Source organism: Solanum dulcamara, chromosome 1 (assembly GCF_947179165.1).
Source record: "Solanum dulcamara chromosome 1, daSolDulc1.2, whole genome shotgun sequence".
NCBI classification, from domain to species: domain Eukaryota; kingdom Viridiplantae; phylum Streptophyta; class Magnoliopsida; order Solanales; family Solanaceae; genus Solanum; species Solanum dulcamara.
In genome coordinates this window covers 7,676,123-7,698,408 of record NC_077237.1, presented here as the reverse complement: position 1 = coordinate 7,698,408, position 22,286 = coordinate 7,676,123, and the positions used below count along the sequence as shown (strand labels likewise).

Here is a 22,286-nt window from a genome sequence, read left to right as displayed (position 1 = left end):
TTAAGTTTTAAAGATATCCGCAAAAATAAATATCATGTTGAGACACTTTATGAAATGAATACTGAATACCTTGGTATAACCAAGATTGTCTCAGTCTAGAATATATTTTGAAAAAATTATCAACTTTGTAGTTTGCTCTATATTATACACAAATTAGTGCAATTGAAATCAATTCCCTATACATCGAAGATTTCAACCTCTAAAATGTTATTCAACGATATTTCATGTCTTCTTGAGATCGTGCCCATTCGTTGACACTGACTGCAACTCTTTACATACCCTGCAGCGTCTTTGAACAATGTAGGCCAAAAGAATCCAAACTGAAGTACCTTGTGCGCAGTGCATTCTCCTCCATGATGGACGTCGTATGGTGATGAATGGTAACTATCCAACACTTGGTGCACCTCAGCTTTCGATATGCATCTCTTAACCATTCTGTCAAAGCCTTGCTTGAATTGATAAGGTTCATCCCATGTAGAACCTAACATCATGCATAAGCTTCTTCTTTTGTTGCGATGTAGCATTAGGAGGAAACACTCCACTAACAATGTTGTTCACAATATCCACATATCATGGTAGCTCTTGTACTTCTATTGCCAATAGTTGCTCATCTAGAAACTCTTTCTTTATCAATTTCTGATCACCGACATGAAATGAATCCTCTAATCTTGATAGATGGTCTGTTATTTAATTTTTACATCCCCTCCTATCTTTGATTTCAATATCGAATTCTTGTAGTAACAGAATCCCTCTAACGAGCCTTGGCTTGACATCTTTTTTGTTGAATAGGTACCTAAGAGATGCATGGTCAGTATAAACAATCACTTTTGTACCTATCACGTAAGAGCGAAATTTGTCAAAAGCATAAACTAATGCCAGTATTTTCTTCTCCGTGACAGTGTACTTTGCCTGCGCAGAGTCAAGAGTCTTGCTGGCATAGTAAATGGAGTGAAAATTTTTCTTTTTCTTTTGTCCCAAAATTGCTCCCATTACTGTGTCGCTTGCGTCACACATCAGCACAAAAGGTAACTCCTAGTTAGGAGCTATCAGGATGGGGGGTTTCAATCAGCTTCTTCTTCAAGAGTTCAAAGGCCTGCAAACAATCATCATCAAAAATAAATTTTACCTCCTTTTCAAGCAAACTGCACATGGGTCTGACGATCTTTGAGAAATCTTTGATGAATTGCTGGGAGAATCCGACATGACCTAGAAAACTGCGAACTTCTTTAACTAAATTTGGTGGCGGAAGTTTCTCAATTATTTCAATTTTAACTTTATCTACCTCCAAACCACCCTTTGACACTTTATGTCCCAACACAATACCATCTTTTACCAAGAAATGACATTTTTCCCAGTTCAAGACGAGGTTTGTTTCTTCACACCTTGCTAGTACTTTCTCTAGATTTTTCAGGCATAGATAAAAAAACTCTCCAAAAACTGAAAAGTCATCATGAAAATCTCTACGAACTCTTCTACCATATCATGAAATATCGCAATCATGCACCGTTGAAAAGTGGCAGGAGCATTGCAATGACCAAATGGCATACACTTAAACGCATACATCCCATAGGAGTATGTGAATGCTGTCTTTTCTTGATCCTCTAGTGCAATGGGAATTTGATTGTAACCTGAATACCCATCTAAGAAAAAGTAATATTCTTGGCCTACTAATCTGTCAAGCATTTGGTCAATAAAAGGTACAGGGTAGTGATCTTTCCTTGTGGCATCATTCAATTTTCTTTAGTTCATACATATACGCCACCCAGTCTCTGTTCTTGTGGGGATTAACTCATTTTTTTTATTGGTCACCACATTCATCCCCCTTTCTTTAGTACACATTGAACTAGGCTCACCCACTTACTGTCAGAGATTGGGTATATTATGCCTGCATCTAGCCACTTAATTATTTCTTTCTTCATAACCTTTTTCATGGTGGGGTTCAAACGGAGTTGTGGTTGTGCACTAACCTTATGTTCTTCTTCCATGAAAATTATGTGCATGCAAAAAACGGAGCTGATACCGTGAAGATCAATCATTTTCCATCCAATTGCCTTTTTATGTCTTTTTAGCACCTCTAGTGCTATTGTGACTTGTGCCTCAGACAAAGCAAATGAAAGAATTACAGGTAAAATATTATTTACTCCAAGAAAAACATACCTGAGATGTGTTGGCAATTGTTTCAACTCCAATTTAGGAGCTTCTTCTAGAGAAGACTTGGGTGAATGGCCTAATTCTCTATTCAAGGGTTCTATATTCTTCTTTCACATGCTGATATTTAGCATATTAAGCACGCTAGCTAACTCTTTAGCCTTCACATCCTCTTCAATATCTTAACCAATCACGACTTTCGCCAATGAATCATTTGCTATAATGTATTTAGTTGAGACTTCCTCATCGATGATGGTTACAGCAGATAGTTCTTCATAGACCGTAAGAAATTTCAGTGCATGATATACATCAAACACTTTCACTTTGTCATGTCTCTCATGGTTAACCTACCTGCAGCCACATCAATAAGTGTCCCGCCTGTTGCTAAGAACGGGCTTCTCAAAATAAAAGAAACATCGGGGTCAGGATCAAATTCTAAAACAACAAAATCAACAGAGAAAATGAGGGATCCTACTTGTACCAAAACATCTTCAATGATACTGTCAGGTCTAACTACAGACCGATCAGCTAACTGTAGCAAAATAGTTGTTGCTTTAAGTTCTCCCATGCCTAATTTCTTAAACATGAATCTAGGCATCAAGTTAATACTAGCATCCTGGTCACAGAGACCTCTTGTATTACTATATTACCAATGGTTACCTGTACTGTGAAACTACCTGGATTTTTTTGTTTAGCTGGAAGCTTGCTTTTGTTCAAGATTCTTGAACTACACTCTTTAGTGAGTGTCACTGTTTCAAATTCAGCTAACTTGCTTTTATTGGCCACAATATCCTTGACAAATTTATCATATTTTGGGATTCCTTGCAAAACATCAATCAAAGGTAAATTAATTTGTATTTGTTTCAATAAATCTATGAACTTTCCAAAACACTCCTCTTCGTTCTTCTTTTTAAATTTTTGTGGGAAAGGAGGAGGAGGTTTTGTCTTTGGTTCCTCAATTGCTTTTGAATCGCCAATTAAGTGAGTGGGAGACCACTGCGAGTACTTACAACATTTACCTATTTGGGATTTGGATAGGTGTTACCTGGTAAGCCTCCTTGTTGGCGAGAATTCTATGCACTTGCCAATTACCCAAGCTGTTTTTCTAAATCTTGGGTAGCTAACTGATTCAGTTGAACATCTGCAGCTAGCTTAGTTTGGTCTGTCATGATTTGTTTCAACATGTCCTCTACACTTATGCTTCTTGATTTTCTTGATCCTTGATCACCTTGACTTTGAGTATTGTATCCTTGGTCGGGATTATTGTATTGTTGTCCACCTCCTTTTGGTCTGTATGGAGTTTGTCCTCGGTGTTGATTTTATTGATTTTCACCTCATGAGAAATTAGGATGGTTTCTCCAACTTGGGTTGTACGTGTTTTCATAGTTATAGGTGCCACCACTCCTAGGTGCATTATCCATAAAATTTATCGACTCTAAATTCGCTCCACAATATTTAGCCATATGTCCACTGCTTCCACATACCTCACACCACATGTATTTTTGTTGAACTATGCTCACTGAAGCTTGTTACTATCTTTTTGCCAAAGTGTTGAAATGCGTTGTCATTTTATTTTGCATTGCTGTAATTTGTGTTGTCAACGCAGTTACTGCATCAACCTCTAACATGCCTGCTTGATTTTGCATGACAGGTCGAACATTTCCACCATTCCACTCTCGATTTCCTTGAGATATGTGATTAAGCAATGTATATAGCTCATCATATATTTTCTTCAAGGCTTGTCCACCTGCAGCAAAATCAAGAAATATTTTTGTATTGGGGTCCAAACCTTCAATGAAGGTATGGACCAACACCTCATTAGCTTGATAATGGTGAGGGTAACTAATAAGTAATGATTTAAATCTATCCCAAGAATAATACAAATTTTCTCTACATTTTTGCTTGAAGCTCAAAATTTCAACCCTCAACTTAATCGTCTTCTCCGAAGGAAAGAACCTAATAAGAAATTTGCAAGCCAAATCATTCCATAAAGTGATTGAATTTGGTGGTTCCGATTTTAGGCACCTTTTAGCTTCCCCCGATAAGGAAAATGAAACAATGTTAACCTCATATAGTAGGGCGATAACCCATTAGGTGTATAAATGTCGCTAATCTCTAAAAAAAATTGGATGTGAACTTGAGGATATTCATGAGGCAACCCCGTAAACTGTCCATTAGAGTGCAACAATTGCACCATGTTCTGTTTCAGTTCAAACCTTTCTCCAGCTAGAGGTTTTTGTATGCTAGATGTGATATTTGCTGTGAGTGGGACTGTGACATCACGCACTATCCTGGCTGCCATCTCTACAGGAATCTCTTCTGGCAAAACCTCTCCTTCTAAATCGTGATTATCCGCCAGATTGAGTTTATGTATTAGATTTTTCGGAGCTGCTATTCGCCTTTTTCGCTGGAAGAATCGTTCAGGCTCGGATAATGGGTCTATAAGCTCCTTGTCCCTACTTAGTGTAATGTCTCAGTTACCTGTAATAAAATTTTCCAACCAAGACCAAGTTGTTAATACAAGCACTAATAATAATGGAACTTTACAAAGATAACTATTGTCGAATTTAACATAAGTCTCCGGCAACGACGCTAAAAACTTGTTGCTTCTCCAAACGCACGCACAAGTATACGTGGTCTCAAAAGTAATATAATGGCTCTTTTTGAGAGTCAAATGTAGAACGCACAGGGAACATACAACTAGACTTAGTTAATTTTGTAATGAATTGAATTACTAGTGTGTCTCAAAGAGTTGAGTTTGTTTATATCTACTAATGATTTTATCTAAACTAGGTGCAACCTACTTAGAAGATATCAAATAGAATTTTTCAATTTAAAGAAAAGTTCTTGGGTTGTAGAAATTTAAGATTTTCAGTTTAATCTTCATCACCTTGGTATCTCATAGGTTCCCAATTACTGATTTACAGGGTTGATTTTATAATTATGATTTTCCAATCTCTAATTGCCTAATATTGTTGACAGCTTAACTATATCGTTGAGCGGGGATAAGTATGAACCAACAAAAATGCCTTAATCTTTTCATCCTGTTTAGCAACCAAACATGATGTATAGATATGTGTCACAATCATCCTATACACTAATTGTTCTAGACAATTCTAAAATAAACTTGCTCCTTATATTCTAGTGTTCTATCTTCCTTTCATCTTCAGAGTTAAGGATAAACAACAAATATGTTCCAATGGTGATCAAGCATTAAAACAATTAAAACAAGAATATAAGAGTAACTTCATATGAAATCCATCTTCAACCAAAGCAAACAAGTCTCGGGAGATGTACTCAATCAAATTGCAAAGATCATTATATGGTCTGGAATAATCAGGGCGTATATGGTATAATCGCCTTAGTGCGTACTTGATAAATGAAGGTTATATAAATGATATCATTTGAGAATGTGTTTTTAGTAGAAAACGAAATCAGAGTTTGTTATACTCGTTGTTTATGTTGATGACATAAATCTCATTGGAACCCCTGAAGAGGTCCAAAAGGCGATTGAATATCTAAAGAAAGAATTTGAGATGAAATACCTTGGAAAGATAAAACTTTGTCTGGGTCTAAAAATTGAACATTTAATAGATGGAGGTTTTGTCCACCAATCTATCTACACTGAGAAAATCTTAAAATAATTTTACATGGACAAAGCACATCCATTAAGTACTCCAATGGTTGTTCGGTCACTTGAAGTGGATAAAGATCCATTTTGACCTCCAGAAGAGAATGAAGAACCTTTTGGTCCTGAAGTACCATATCTCAGTATTATTGGTGCACTTATGTATCTTGTTAACGTAACTATGCCTGATATAATATTTTCTGTTAATTTGCTAGCAAGATATAGTTCATCCCAACGCGAAGACATTGGAACGGTATCAAACATATTTTGAGATACCTAAAGGGTACCATTAACATGGTTCTGTTTTATACTAACAAAAGTTGTGTAGACCTTATTGGTTATGCAGATGCATGTTATTTATCAGATCCACATAAAGCTCGATCTCAGACAGACTATCTATTTACACAAGGAGGAACTGCTATATCATAGCAATCTACAAAGCAATCTATTGTTGCTATTTTTTCAAATCATGCTGAAATAATAGCAATTCATGAAGCAAGTAGAGAATGTGTATGGTTGAAATCGATGATATAGTTCATCAAAGAAAGATGCGGCCTGAAAAATGATGTCAAAGTACCCACAGTTATATTCGAAAACAATGCCACGTGCATAGCTCAATTGAAATGTGGCTTAATAAAAAGAGACAGAACGAAGCATATTTCACCAAAATTATTCTTCACACATGATCTCGAGAAGAATGGTGATATTGATGTACAACAAGTTCGTTCGAGTGATAATATTGCAGATTTATTCACAAAGGCATTACCAACATCAACTTTTGAGAAGCTAAGGTATAAGATTGGAGTGCGTCGTCTATAAAATATCAAATGAAGTTTTCATCAGGGGGAGTAAAATACGCGCTGTAATATTTTTTCCTTAACCATGGTTTTGTCCCACTGGATTTTCCTGGTAAGGTTTTTAATAAGTCAACAATCAAGGCGTATTACCAGATATGTGTACTCGTTTTTCTTCATTAGGCTTTTTTCCATCGGGTTGTTTCCTAGTAAAGTTTTAATGAGGCACAACATCTATGAGTGTTCAGGATAACTATGTATATTGTCTCATGTATAATTTTTTTTATGAGGTACATTACACATGGACATCCAAGGGGGAGTAGTGTGCAAGTGGGTGTTCCACTTTATAGTGGGACCCACTAAAATAGCAAATTACAATTTGCTTTTCCCTTCCTCTTTTTCCTCCATTTATCTGTTTCCCCCTATGTTTTCTCCTTTTTCCACTGCTATTAATAGATTAATGTTGTGCAACTGAACACACACTGAATTCTATAATTCCTCACTCGGTCTCTTGCTATTTCTCTTTTTTATTAATTTGTTAAGTTAGTTTATTTTATAACGGGTTCAATTTTAGTCGAGGTGTTTTTGAGAGGGGCGAAATTACAAAGAAAGGGGGATGATCTATAAAGCTCAATTTACCCACTTTTTAAGTCTCATTTCAGCTTTATCTCTCCCCATTATTTCAGCCCAAAAATCAGGCCCCACACCCATGTAACAGCACAAAAAGATATACTTTACCCTTCTTTATGTACTTGATATACTTGCTTGTTTTTAATTGTACTAACTATTTAACAATTTAGATGAATAACTCCCATCTTTGATTAAGTTTTTTCACTCGGTTTACATTGTTGTCAATTTTGTTTTATTTTTTTAAAAAAATAATATTAGGCCCAACAACGTTTGTTTTTAGTTCGACAACTTATTTATTTATTTATTTATTTATTTATTTATTTATTTTCAAAAATAAAAATAAAAATAAAATTGGGTAATCTACATCGCCATTAGCAAAACCAGTTTGAGAAATAAAAATAGCAATTTTTGGAATTTTCTTTTTCTTGTCTATTAAATCTCTTTGAAAATTATTTAAGCTTGTAAGGCCTAAATGCATCTCATATAAAAAAAATTCCTTTCTATCAAATAAACCTTTTTCCATCGATTTTTTTAAAAGTAAAATATAATTATCATATAAAATTCAAACAAAATAAAAAATTCGGTAGCACTAATAAGTTATATTGGATTAAGATTAGTTATACCTTCAAAGTAGGGGCAGAGCTATACTGATAAGTATGAATACGGTAGAACTAATAATAATTAGTTCAAACCATATATTTATATTGAAAAAATTATGGAAAATTTACATAAATGTACAATATTAAGAAAATATTTACTATTTATAGCAATAATATTTTTTTTTCACTGAACACTTATAATACAATTATAATACAATTTTAATACATATTAGCGAGAATAATTTATAAAACTCATATAATACAAGTTTTATTCATGAATACTTAATTTATCACATACTTTAATACACTTATAATACATTGTGTCAATTTCTTACCAAACAAGTATAATATATTTTAAAACACTTATAATACATTTATATTGCATGCATAATTCACTTTTAATACATAGTAGATATATCATAATATTGTTATATATTGCTATAAATGGTAATAAATAAAAAGTATCGCTAAAATCAGTAATTATTTATTAAAAAGTGGTTTTTCTAGTAATTTTTCCAAAAATTAATAATGTGTACAAATAATTTGTTTAAGGATCCAATAAGCAAATAGAATTATACTCTAGAATTCATAAATTTTAAATTTCCAACTTCGCTTCTATTTTGGATATGTAATTCTTGTTTTGGAAGTAATCCTTAAAAATAAAGATATTTTAAAATTATTTACTAACTGAAGGGTATTTTGAAGCAAAAAAACTAACGTTAAGGATATTTTTAGCCAAAAAATAACGAAAGATAAAGCCAATTAATTTTGAATAACTCTCATATGTCAATTTATATGATTGATTCACTTTTTTTTTAATCAATTTAAAAAAATATGACTCATTTTTATAATTCGCGAAATGATTTAAACGACTATCTGACCACGACGCGTTTTTGTTGTCTTGTCTGAATTTTATGGTTACATGTGCACTCAAATATATAGCAATTCCTCCCCAAATTTACGGCTAAAATGCATGTAAAATATACTATACCACTCTGTCAAATGTTAAATGATTCAATTAGAGAGACCAATTCTATCTTTCTTGAATCTTTACTTGTCACTTTGTTCTTCTAATCAAGATCTCATCTTTTTTCCTTTTTCTTGTTCTTCTTTGACCTTCCCATGGCTTAGCAGTAATTTCCTTTCTTGGGTCAATTTATTACTATGTTTATGTTTCTGATTACTTGGAATCTTTGATTATTTTCTTGATTCTTGGTAATTGATTATTTGATTCTGTTTTACTAGCAAAGCCTATATACTTGGATATTGTTTTTTTTTTTTTTTTGAATCTTGATTTGGTGGGGTTGAACAAGTCTTGGATTTGAATGCTTGTTGACTTGGTTTGTAGTTAGTGAGGTGAAGTTTTGACTTTGTTTTTGGTAGTGAATTAGTTGATTGAAGTATCAAGATCTTATTGATTTTTTTGGGGGAGATTATAGATTTTGATGTAGGAAGGAAGGAACTAAAGGGGTTAATTTAGGAACAAAATGGGGAACACTTGTGTAGGACCAAGTATATCTAAAAATGGAATCTTTCAATCAGTTTCAGCAGTATTGTGGCGATCCCGATCGCCGGATGATACTGCTTCCACCATCACTAATGGTGAAAGTGTTAGAGTTGAAACACCAACTTCTGCTAAAGAAACTGAATCACCTTTGCCAGTTCAAGATAAGCCACCAGAGCAGATGACAATGCCTAAGTCAGAAGGGGAAGAGGAAGAAAAAACGAAAAAGCCCAAAAAACCGGCTGAAATGAAGAGGGTGTCAAGTGCTGGACTTAGGACTGATTCTGTGTTACAGAAGAAAACTGGGAATTTAAAGGAATTTTTTAGTATAGGAAAGAAATTAGGACAAGGACAATTTGGAACTACATTTCTTTGTACTGAAAAAGCAACGGGGAAACGGTATGCTTGCAAATCAATTGCCAAGAGGAAGTTGTTAACAGATGATGATGTGGAAGATGTTAGAAGGGAAGTCCAGATAATGCACCATTTGGCAGGGCATCCTCATGTTATATCGATAAAAGGGGCTTATGAGGATGCTGTAGCTGTTCACCTTGTTATGGAGTATTGTGCCGGGGGTGAGCTTTTCGATAGGATTATTCAACGAGGGCACTATACAGAAAGAAAAGCAGCTGAGCTCACCAGGACTATTGTTGGAGTTGTAGAAGCTTGTCATTCTCTTGGTGTTATGCATCGTGATCTTAAGCCTGAGAATTTTCTTTTTGTTGATCAGAAGGAGGAATCACTTCTCAAAACAATTGACTTTGGGTTATCAATATTCTTCAAACCAGGTAGTTTGTATGATATGTACTTTAAACCACTTTTGAGACACTTAATTCGTTAATCAGTACCCAATTAGCTCGGAATCTATTAGAAAGAGTGAACATGAAAATGAAATGTGTTTGTCATGATTTTGCTGCTAAACAGGAAATAAGAATTGTGTTCTTACGTTTTTTTTTTATTAGGGGTAGGGGTAGGGAAAATCAGGGAGGGGATTACAAGGTCGGAAATTGAACCCTCATGAACAATGCGAAAATTCAGGTAGCTAATCAACTGAACTACTAAGATTCCCCAATTCTATTTCTAAGACGTTAAAATGGAGTAAAACGGTGAGTGAGGATTCATGTAGACTGAGGTGTAGTAGTAGTACTTGTTGTTATTGTTGTTTCTTTTAGTGAAGTCCAAAAAGTATCTCCATTGGCAGTGGTTTTAAGGAACCAATTCTCCAACTGCCCACCTTCCTCTACTCAAACCCTTTCCCTTCATTTTTTTGTTGACAAGGGAACCCGCAGTCACTACCTTTCGGGTGCGAACAAGGTAAACCCAGCTCTAGTGTAATAACCCGCAAACCACACAGGAGAAATAAACAACAATAGGCAAGCCCCGTGTGACAAGCTCGATCGAGAAAGCATGCAAGGTGTTTCGAACCTGAGACCCTCCATTAGGGAGATTCAACCCTTTTCCTTCATAGATCACATTGATAGGATAGTTTGACATTGTCTTTCTCTGTTAAAGTGCCTCTTTATATAAGTTGAAATTTCCACAACTGTGAACAATTTGAAGTTATCAATGTTTCAGTTGGGGTGTCTTCAACATGTTGTTTCACTAAAGCTGTCTTAGAATGATATTGGAATTTTAATTAGGCTCTACACATAATCATATTAGCAGTCTGTTAACTTGACTTATATGCATAATATCTTTTAGTCACTGGGATGTGGATTGTATGAACTCTTTGGCATCTTAATAAAGCATACTGGGCAAGTATTTGATCCATTTTAATATTTTCTTTCTCCTTTATTCTGTGTTGACCATATTTATTGTTTTCCAAACTGCTTATTAATTGATATTATTCTCTTTTCAGGCGACAAATTTACTGACGTTGTTGGCAGTCCGTATTATGTTGCACCAGAAGTTCTCCGAAAACGTTATGGTCCTGAGGCTGATGTCTGGAGTGCTGGTGTAATTATCTACATCTTATTAAGTGGAGTACCTCCTTTCTGGGCTGGTAAGCATTCCCGAGTCAACAGAATTGGCATTTATTGGATACTTTTGGGTTTTCACTACATTATGTGGCTCTTCTACATCTGGTTCTCTAAAAGTTCTCTACTTTTCCACTTTAATTTCATTTTGAGAGACCTAAAATGTGCTTTTGTTATCAGAAGGATTGATGCCATGTTGTTCATGTTTGCTGAGATCCTTCCACTGACTTATTTTGGTATATAGACATTGCAGCACCTCTATCAGACATTTCTTTCACTTGTCCGCTATTACTCCCTCTGTCCCAAATTATATGACACACTTTCCTTTTTAGTACGTCTCAAAAAGAATGTCACGTTTCTATAATTAGAAAGAATTTAACTTTAAAATTCCTCTTTACCTTTAATGAAATGATTTATAGCTACACAAATGTCTAAAATTTGTTTTAAAACACAAATTTCAAAAGTCTTCCTTTTTTTCTTAAACTTTGTGCCAAGTCAAATGGTACCGTATAAATTGGACGGAAGGAGTATCTCTCAATCTGACCCAATTTATTAGGGAGTGGAAGGAATTTCTATTAATTCTAGCTGTCGTGATTTCTGTCAAATTCCTGCTGCGCCTCTCAAGGGAAGCTTTGGAAATGACTGAGAATTTTCCCTTTGTGGACCGATTCTCCCGTGCAAGGAGGGCAGTGGTTTTATTTTTCTCAAGGATGACGAAATCAATTTAAATCCAATTAGAATATTCTTTCTTCAGTAATTAATTCATTACATTCTTAATTAGGCATTGTCATTACTTCAGTTAAGATCTCCTTCTGAGCTGTTTTGGAACTGGATTCTAATCGGTGTTGCTCGGACGCTACAAAATCCTTGCTGCACCTGGATTTATCCGACATGATTTGGATGTGGGTTTGTGATCCACACTTAATTTGGTCAACTTAGCTTGAGTTCCTTTGACTACATCTATGAACACGAAATATTATTAGTTGGTTATACAAATATACATACATATATATATATGCTTTGCTATTACCCGAGGTATCTTATGAACAAAATTTAGGCGTTTATAAAGAATTAAATTTTATGAATTTTAGTTCAATAACTCAATATTGGGGAGAGGTAATGATTAGACAGGATATGACGCAACTTCATATCACCGAAGACATGACCTTAGATAGAAAGGAGTGGAGGTCGCGTATTAGGGTAGAGGATTAGCAAGGGTAGAATGTTGTGTTGCCCTGTGATTATTTAGGGTTGGTCTTAGGTCTAGGCGTGCCAGTATAGTTGTGTTGTTATTGCCCTTTGATTATCACTTTATTTTGCTATTGGTATTGTTCGTCTCTTGTAGAATTTGCATGATATGATTTGTATATATACTGTTGCTCTCTCTTTTTTTGGGATTGATACTTTTGAGCCGAGGGTCTTTCGAAAACAGCCTCTCTATCTCTATGAGGTAGTGGTAAGGTCTGTGTACACTCTACCCTCCCCAGACTTCACTTGTGGGACTTCACTAGGTATGTTGTTGTTGTTGTTAACTTAGTACTCGAAATACATATTTATACACGCCATACTATACATCTAGTGGATGTATCACACTACCTGCATCCACACTCGGATCAATACTCCCCAAATGCTAAAATCATGTGATGATGAATCGACCTCTAGATCGGCACCTGAGTCCGAGCAACGTAGGTTCTGATTGTGTTTTGGTACTTAAAGTTAGTTAATGTCAAGTTAAGGAGTGCAAGTATGAATGAAGAAATGATTGAGAGGTTTTCAGTTTGTTGAAATAATAGTGCATGTATCAAAGGGACATTGGCAAATTTTACCAGGCTAAGATTTGATGGTGTGATGGTCATTGGAGGTTGAAATGGTCTTTTTATTAATCCATTGGTAGAGAAGTGGATGGCAATAGAAAGATAACTTAAAACAAGAAAAGATGACGGACTTTTCTTTTACTTGATTTTTGTTGCAAGGAGAAATACCGGGTTGTATAGATAGTTGGTCAAACTTGGTACATGACTATTGGTGATTCCAGCAGATTCATTATACCACTTGTGCATGTTCTCTCTATGTTCAAAGCAAGTCGGTCAACTATTGAGCTTAAGTGTAAATTGAGTCATACGTATGTTCATGGAAAGGAACATGAAAAAGTTTTCTGGAATCAAATACTGCCCTTGCAACACATATCATTTTTTTGTATCGTTTTCCTGAACTAAATTTTTCTATCATACAGAAAATGAGCAAGGAATATTTGAACAAGTCCTGCATGGTGATCTTGACTTCACGTCAGACCCTTGGCCAAGTATTTCAGAAGGTGCAAAAGACTTGATGAGGAGAATGCTTATTCGAGATCCAAGAAAACGTTTAACTGCACATGAAGTTTTATGTAAGTAGTTTAACAGCTTGTCTTTTTCTGATTTCTGGATTTTAACATGTAAATAAGAACTGAGCTAATGGGGTGAATTCAATAATATTTGGTTCTTGGAAAGATTATCATCTTCTCAAGGTAGGCGCAAGGTTTACCGTTTGCGTACACTCTACCTCCCTAGATCCCACTTGTGGGATTACACTGCGTTTGTTGTTGTTGGTTCTGATTATTTGGAATTCTGTTAATGAAACCGTACTTTTCTTTTGAGATGAGAAACTTTGATAGTCACTGATATTGAAACTTGTGTAGGCCATCCTTGGGTTCAAGTTGATGGTGTGGCTCCTGATAAGCCTCTGGATTCTGCAGTTCTGAGTAGAATGAAGCAATTTTCTGCAATGAACAAGCTCAAGAAAATGGCTTTGAGAGTGAGTCTATCAATGTGCAAGATAACTATTGACCAAAAAAAACTATTTGGGTTGAAACTAGTCTGCTAAATATTACATTGTACATGCTATAGGTCATTGCTGAAAGCCTATCCGAAGAAGAAATTGCTGGTCTTAAAGAAATGTTCAGGATGATAGACACAGACAATAGTGGTCAAATAACTTTTGAGGAGCTCAAAGATGGATTAAAAAGATTTGGCTCTAATCTGAAGGAGTCTGAAATCTATGATCTTATGCAAGCAGTAAGTATCATATTAGTCCTTGATCCATTTTTCAAAAATCTATGTTCTTCGAGCATTATGTCTGAGATTGAAGAATGTGGACAGTTATTTCACTCTTTCACACTAGCTTTCTTTGTTAAATGGCATAATACATTTCCTTTATCTTGGCTTCAACTGACATCTATGCCCTTCAACTTTGAGTGTGCACAAGTAGGCACTTAAACTTGTATAAAGTTGAACATGTTGACGCATGTGTCCTACATATAGGACGTGTGTGTCTAATTGTTCAACTTTATACAAGTTTAAGTGCCTACTTGTGCACACCCAAAGTTGGAGGGCATAGATGTCAGCTGAAGTCAAGTTAAAGGGCACATTTATGTATTATGCCTTGTTAAAAGTACTGAAATTGTTTATCTAAAGATAAGTAAACTTACCGTAAAATAATCTTTTTTTTATGCTAATGTTGTATTAATTCAACTGATATATAGCATAATTCTTTAGACTTCTTTTCTTTCTTATTAACCTTCCACTTCCATGCAAGTTGACAATGTGTCTCTATTAATTGTTTTAAGTGGAACTTGAAAGATATTAAGTCTATGTCAAGCAAAGAATTTTATACAACTACTCCTCATTCCCAAATAAGTTGGGGCAAGCAAAGAATTTTGTAAATAGAATTGTTTGTGGAAGTTAATTATTATCCCATCTCGGATATGACTTTGATTGGGCAAAGAGAATGGATCGGTGTTGTTGATGTTCAGAAGAAAGACAGTAGAATGATGCAATCAAAATTTCTGCCAGTGTGAGTATAAGAGAAGAATCAATTATTTTATCCTTTTCATTGCTGCAATGATTTGTATTTTTAACTCTATCATCAGCTTGTGATCAAAAGCTTAGATTGGTTTAGCTTCATGCCATTGTTAGATCTTTCATTCAACCAACAGCAAAGATGATGGCATACTCGAGTAACTCTTTTACATTCTCTGAAATTGCAGGCTGATGTTGATAACAGTGGAACAATTGATTATGGTGAATTTATAGCTGCGACATTACATCTTAACAAAATTGAAAGAGACGATCATCTTTTTGCTGCTTTCTCTTTCTTTGATAAAGATGGAAGCGGCTACATCACTGCAGACGAGCTTCAACATGCTTGTGAAGAATTTGGCATTGGAGATGTTCGCATGGAAGAAATGATCAGAGAAGCTGACCAGGACAATGTAAGTTCTGTCATTCACCATTTGATATTAATTCCTAATTCTTAAGGGGCATCAAGGAGGGTTGATCACAGAGACAATGCAAAAGTTGGCCAAAGTGGCTCTAAGACTAGTTTCTCTTACCAAAACTTTCGGGCTCTTGCTGCAGTTTGATTACCCAATAAGAAATTTTTTTATGGTTTTAAGGGACTCAAAGTGCTTAAAAGTTATTTTGGCTTAAAACACTTAAAATAAGGCAATCCAATCAGGCTCTTACGTACCTTTTTGCACAATTTCAAGCAATATATTGGTTCCCAATAGTCTAGAGCTTTGTCGTCTCTCTCTTCTTGATATTCCACAGTTCATATTAGTTTCTTAGCTTTCACTTCATTGGACCTAATCGGAATGATGTCTTGATCCTTGTAGTAGTTAACGTTTGTCAAATAACTAAAATCGTATTTACTCGAACATGGAAGATATTCAACATGTGTTGCTTGTATTATGGTCTCAGTCATGGAAAATTTCTTATTTTTTCAGGACGGGCGCATTGATTACAATGAGTTTGTTGCTATGATGCAAAAGGGAAATCCAGTGCTTGGTGGTGGCAAGAAAGGCCTAGAGCATAGTTTCAGCATTGGATTCAGAGAAGCACTAAAACTATAGATCTTTAAAGAGTGAGTGATCTTTTGTTCCCTTAGTGTTTGTCTATTGTTTTCTTCATTTCCATGGGGAATTTTTATGTGTTTTCAAGAGTGTATAGTATTAAACTAGTCTTGCTAAACAACATTGTTGTTTTCCAGTGCAATTTTAAATTCATTCCAAATTTTGCACAATTTTTCCTTTAGTTTTCAGTTATCCTTCTGAGTAATTGTATAACATGGATGTGACAATATTAAACTACACTTTTTAATCATGCTGTTTATTGAAAGCTTATTTTGCCAAATATTATTTCATAATGTTTTCATAGTTATATTGTGTTGTGTTATATTGTATCGTAGTGTATTGTTTTGATGAATATAATGTTTGGATAAATTGTATCATTTTCTTCATTACATAATGTCATACATGATACAATCAGTAATTTGAAGGAGAGAATCTATATATGAATACGAAATAACTTATACACGGTTAGTGAATATATCAAATTATAGTATATTACAGTTGAAAATAAAATGAACAAAAATAAATGTTCGGCGTGGATATCTCGCTATTTTTAAAAAATTCAAATCCCACTATGACATAATCTTTACCTATCCAATAATATAACTCTTGGCTTATCCATTCCAGAATATAACAATCTAACAACGTTATATAACTCAAACAACTTCACGCTAGTTGAAAAACCCCAAGCTCCACATTAGAACACATTCTTTCAATATAAACTCAATATCTTTTGTACAATAAATAAATTAGAGACTTAAAATATTTTTCTCCGTTTCACCTCTCTTTCACTAAACTAATCTCTCTATAGGCACAATATTTTCCACACTTCTTACTTTTTTTCTCTATTGCAACACAATGAAGAAAAAATCATTTATATAGGTGTATAAGTTTTTTTCAACAATAAATGCCAAGAATGCGGATAGTCATATTGTAGAGCTTGGGGTTGATGGATAATTAGTGATAGATCATGGCATTAGTGGTTACGTGAGTTACACCAAGAAACGATGATCACATTCTTGTCAATTTATACCCACTTAACATATACATTCTAATATTTTAATTTAATATTAAAATGCATAAACACCAAAATATACGAATAACTAAACTCTGCATAACAAATACTCACATTACTAATACTAGTAGTTCATGCATTACTAATATATTTCTAACTAACTACGAGCCTATTTGGATGGATTTATTTTAAATAACTTATAAATTGAAAATTGCTTATAAGTTAAAAAGGAAAGTAGGTGCAACCCAACTTATTTTTTTGACTTATAAGTTGTTTTCAACTTATAAGCTGATTAAAGTAAGTCCATCCAAACAAACTCAATTATTTATTGAGGCTTATTTTAAGCATAAAATGACTTTAAATTGGCTAGCCAAACACTAAAAAAATTGAAAATAATTTATAAGTGACTTGACCCAATCCAAACGGCTATAATTCATGTATAACCAATACTTGTATCACTCTAACCACCAACCAAATGAGCACAAAGAAATATGTACCTTTGCAAAGTTGATTAGGAAGCTAATTTCTTATTCTTCATCATCTCCATATTTACATTTTTTGTCGATTCTCTATTTCTCTAACCAGTAATCAAACGAGCAATAAAAAATATTATATTTAAAGTAACAACACAATATGATCAAAAATTTAAATAACTACGAAAATACGAAAAAAAAAATTAAAAAAGAAAAGTAGTATGTAGTGTTGGACTTCTATTTGGGCCAAAGTCTAAACCAGTTACATTTTCAGAAGCCCATTACCCATTTTTACAGTCTTCTTCCTCAGCTTGGCTAGGGTTTTTCCACCTGAAACTAAAACCCGAAATCACAGTGAGCAAAAGAAGGAAATCATCAAAATGGCGTCGTTTATTCAGAAATTTTCGTTGAAAACGAAGAACATTGGAAAAAGATCTACAAAAAAGTACTTGGAAGATGCACTTTACAAAAATTTGTTCAAGGAAGGAAGCGAAGAGAATCATGTTAGGAAAAATCTGAATCAATTCTTGAAATCACACAAAAGTGCTTATAAATGGGAAGTTGGAAAATCCCTCAAAGTCTTACGCCAACGCAAGCTTTACGCTCCAGCACTCAAGGTTTCTCATTTTCACAGATTTTTCGAGTGATTCTTTTTTTTTTTGAAATTGTATGGCTTTAACTGTAAGAATTTTGCATTTCTGTATATTTTTGATGATTTGTCCTGAAAATACTTCACATTTATGTAAAATGTTCTTGCTTTTTAAGTAGATTGCCATGACTTGGCCTCAGAATTAGTCTGGGGTTTTGTCATTTTGGGGATTGTGTCTCCTAAACCTAGTTGTATATTTATCTTCCATTGTTTGACCTGAAAATAAATCTGGGTTTCGGATTCGCTACTCAAGGAAAGAAAGCATCTCCCCTGAATTGCTTGTCATGGTCTCTCTGCCAAATTGGATATTTTATGTACATATTTCATAGAATTTATTTAAATTATCTGTGCTAGCACCCATGCTCGAAAAGGCTAAATGGTGCACTTGGTTTGACAACTAAGTTATTTACTTGAAGGAGAGGGATCAATTCCCACTTGATACTTCCTTTTTTCCCTCCTTTTTAGTGGTGCACTGATGTTATAGAAATCCTAAATCTGCTTCTAGCTTACGATGATGTTGGTGGTCTCATGCATGTTCTAGCTTACGTTGATGTTGGAAATTCAAAGGGTCGTGTTTGCCTTTTACCATTATTCCTTTTGATTAGATTAATCTTCGGTTATTCTCCTTCCATTCTTCCAGTCATGTTGAACAACTTGTATTTCAAAGATAGTTCTCCTTGCTATGGTTTTTACCGCTTATTTTCCGTTTTAAGTTTAAAGAAGATTTTTGAATCAGCAAGCGAAGGACTGCTGGATTTTTACTTAATTCTTATGTTAGTTTTTGGTGGCAGCTTTGTACAAAAAGGTGAATAACTGCTTAAGGGATGCTACATTAATGCAATGCCCGTAAACCACTATCTAAGAAACACAAAAGTGGGTTCATTTTATCTCTTAGATCTTATCATGACAATGTAGAATTTGAAGTAGAACTTTTATGTACTTAGCAAAATAAGGTGTGATTTGTAAGCAACTAATTTTTTATATTTTTTATAGTTCCTTGGTTTTCTTTTAGCAAAATGAAATGTTTCAATTTTCTAGTTGCTATGTGCAGTTATCAGAAACAATGGAAAAAAGGGGCATGAACAAGACCATTAGCGATCAAGCTATACACCTAGATCTTGTTGCCAAGAGTAAAGGGATTGAAGCAGCAGAGAGCTATTTTTTGAATCTCCCAGAGACATCGAAAGATCTTCTTACTTATTGTGCCCTTCTGAACTGCTACTGCAAGGAATTAATGACTGAAAAAGCTGAGGCTTTGATGGAAAAAGTGAAAGAACTTAAGTTAAGTTTAAGCTCCATGCCTTACAACAGCTTGATGACTCTTTACACAAAAATTGGGCACCCAGAAAAAATCCCAGCCATTATTCAAGAAATGAAGGCCAATGATGTTATGCCAGATTCTTATAGCTACAACGTCTGGATGAGGGCTCTTTCTTCTATGAATGATATTTCTGGGGTTGAGAGGGTTATTGATGAAATGAAGAGGGATGGCCGTGTTGCTGAAGATTGGACTACATATAGTAATTTGGCATCGATATATGTAGATGCTGGCTTAACTGATAAAGCAGTGAAGGCACTCAAGGAACTGGAGAAGAAAAATGCATGCCGCAATATTACTGCTTACCAGTTTCTGATCACATTGTATGGTCGTGTTGGAAACTTGCTTGAAGTATATCGTGTATGGCGTTCTTTGAGGCTTGCTTTTCCCAGAACAGCAAACATAAGCTATCTTAACATGATCCAAGTTTTAGTTAACTTGAATGACTTACCAGGTGCGGAGAAATGTTTCAAGGAATGGGAGTCTGGATGCCCAACTTATGACATACGTGTGGCAAATGTTCTTATAGGAGCTTACACTAAACAAGGTTCCCTGGAGAAAGCTGAACAGCTCAAGGAACGGGCCCGAAGGAGTGGAGCTAAGCCCAATGCTAAGACATGGGAGATCTTCATGGACTATTATTTGAAAAATGGGGATATCAAATCAGCAATTGATTGTGTTGACAAAGCTGTTTCAATGGGAAGGGGTGATGGTGGCAAGTGGTTTCCATCATCTGCCATCGTATCAAAATTCATGAATCATTTTGAACAAAATAAAGATGTCACTGGTGCAGAACACTTTGTGGAAATTTTGAAGAAGACTAAGGATGAGTTGGGGGTTGACATATTTGAATCTTTGTTAAGAACTTATATAGCTTCTGAAAAAACAAGTCCTATCATGCGTCGACGGATTAAAATGGAGAACATAGAGCTGACCGATGAAGGTAAAAGGTTGCTGGATGCCATTTCCGTGGAGTGTGATCAATTATAAAGTAATTGACATGCCTTGAGCTTTCACAAACTGAAATGCGGAGATGCGAGTTTTCAGCATGTTGTTGCAACTGGGATTTTTTATTTTACTACTCTTTTCAATAGTTTCTTGGATTGTGCATATCCGATTATCACATGCATGGTTGGAAATTCCTTGCATAGGTGTAAACACGCTTTTGGGCACATTTGGAATTCCTTCTGGAGCAAAAATAGTGAATAAATAGACAAGAGCTTTGATGCAGCCGAGGTGCTTGACAATATGCCTTAAACAACTAAATTCTGGTATTTCTGGACAGTTGAATTTGACTTTTTTGGATTTTTCTTTCCTACTGAAAGCTCTTTTTCTTTTTTGGAAGAAACATACTGTTTGAGTTTTTTCGTAGATTATGATAATTTGTTCGCTAATCTCTACACTTTTTTTCCATTTGTATGTGAATTTCTGAGTTCTACTTAGTTTCCTTTGTTCTTGATGAACATCGAAATATCTGACTCTATTTCTTTTTAGAGATTATCGATTCAGTCTTCATTCGGCATCTGAAAGTCTATTTGCACTTGTTCTTTATTTATTTTTATTTTTTTTAGTTTGGTTTGGTTTGCTTTCTTTCAATTGTTTTCGCAGACCTGTATGTGTAAATTGGATATCGCTACAGGTAGATTAGTTTTTCCCTTACTTTCTTTGTTCTTTCAAAGAATGTTTGTTCACCTTTCTACATGCTTTCTCCCTGTTTCTGTTCTTGCTCTCATTCTTCCTATTTAGTTTGGGTCAATATCTATTGTTTTTCTTTTGATTTTTTTTTTATGGGGATCATTTGCTTCTGTTAACGTATTTTGTATGTTTCTCTCGACTTCTTTGTCTGGGTTTTGCTACTCTATTTTCACTGTTGATTGTGGGTCTGAGCAATCCTTTCATTCTTCTAGGACATTCTAACGTCGAAATCTCCATACAAATCCTTCTTTCACTTATTTCTCTCTCATTGGAGTCGATCACTTGGCTACATGCTCACACAACTACCTTTTGATGTTTGCGAATGTTAGATTTCTTTGTTAGCCAACTGGGTAGGGGTTCTCTGATTTCTCTGCTATGATCAGTTGATCACTCTTTCCTTCTTAATTTCTGAGGTATTCATTTCTTAGTCACTGTTACATAATGCCATTCACTATCCCTTCAACTGTGAGCCAAAAACAATCATTCTGCTCACAGGATTCAATTCTTTGGAATCAGATTTTTCATCAATGAGAGCATCTACAGGGTAAAGACCCCAACCCCCTTTGAGTCAAGTTTCTGCCTATGAACTCTAGTCTCTGGCTTAGGGGATTTGGTAGTGTTTGAGTTTGAATCAGACCAAAAGGTTTTTTTTTAAAGCAGAGTGTTGTCAAGGGCGCACCTAAGCCCTAAAGCGAAGTTCAAAATATTGCCTCGCTTAATGTACACTTTAGTGTCGTCATCAAGGTTATAAGACATACTTTTTCTTGCCAATGAGTTCGTCGTGAAGAGGAGAAGTTAAACAATTGATATTTCACTTTATCGTGCCTTTTTTTTCCCTTAATTTTTTTGTCCATATAGATGTCATTCACGCTTATAATTATTAGTTTTGGACTAAACATGTATAGAAATTACCTTCATTGAGGTGGGGTATAAGCTTATTTATAGTGAACATGTCCTCATGGTCTCTCCATC

General features: G+C 34.8%; 2 protein-coding genes across 2 annotated transcripts; both read left to right on the top strand.

Moving 5' to 3' along the window:
- Window positions 1-8,948: 8,948 nt before the first annotated feature.
- On the top strand, window positions 8,949-16,414 carry LOC129900417 (calcium-dependent protein kinase 1-like). Its single transcript, XM_055975394.1, has 7 exons — window positions 8,949-10,091; window positions 11,162-11,305; window positions 13,513-13,665; window positions 13,957-14,072; window positions 14,165-14,332; window positions 15,304-15,528; window positions 16,042-16,414. The coding sequence occupies exons 1-7, from the start codon at window positions 9,287-9,289 to the stop codon at window positions 16,165-16,167; spliced, it is 1,737 nt and encodes a 578-aa protein (XP_055831369.1). The 5' UTR covers window positions 8,949-9,286; the 3' UTR covers window positions 16,168-16,414.
- A 1,511-nt stretch (window positions 16,415-17,925) lies between these two features.
- LOC129900410 (pentatricopeptide repeat-containing protein At1g60770) lies at window positions 17,926-21,141 on the top strand. The gene is made up of 2 exons (XM_055975382.1): window positions 17,926-18,269; window positions 19,353-21,141. Exons 1-2 carry the CDS (start codon window positions 18,033-18,035, stop codon window positions 20,607-20,609), a joined length of 1,494 nt encoding a protein of 497 aa, XP_055831357.1. The 5' UTR covers window positions 17,926-18,032; the 3' UTR covers window positions 20,610-21,141.
- The last annotated feature ends 1,145 nt before the right edge of the window (window positions 21,142-22,286 follow it).

Excerpts from the sequence above, each read along its gene's own strand:
- LOC129900417 (XM_055975394.1), top strand. The coding sequence starts at position 9,287 with ATGGGGAACACTTGTGTAGGACCAAGTATATCTAAAAATGGAATCTTT. Across the intron at positions 14,333-15,303 it reads TCTATGATCTTATGCAAGCA|GCTGATGTTGATAACAGTGG; the intron begins GTAAGTATCATA and ends CTGAAATTGCAG. Across the intron at positions 15,529-16,041 it reads GAGAAGCTGACCAGGACAAT|GACGGGCGCATTGATTACAA; the intron begins GTAAGTTCTGTC and ends TTATTTTTTCAG.
- LOC129900410 (XM_055975382.1), top strand. The coding sequence starts at position 18,033 with ATGGCGTCGTTTATTCAGAAATTTTCGTTGAAAACGAAGAACATTGGA. Across the intron at positions 18,270-19,352 it reads TTTACGCTCCAGCACTCAAG|TTATCAGAAACAATGGAAAA; the intron begins GTTTCTCATTTT and ends TGCTATGTGCAG.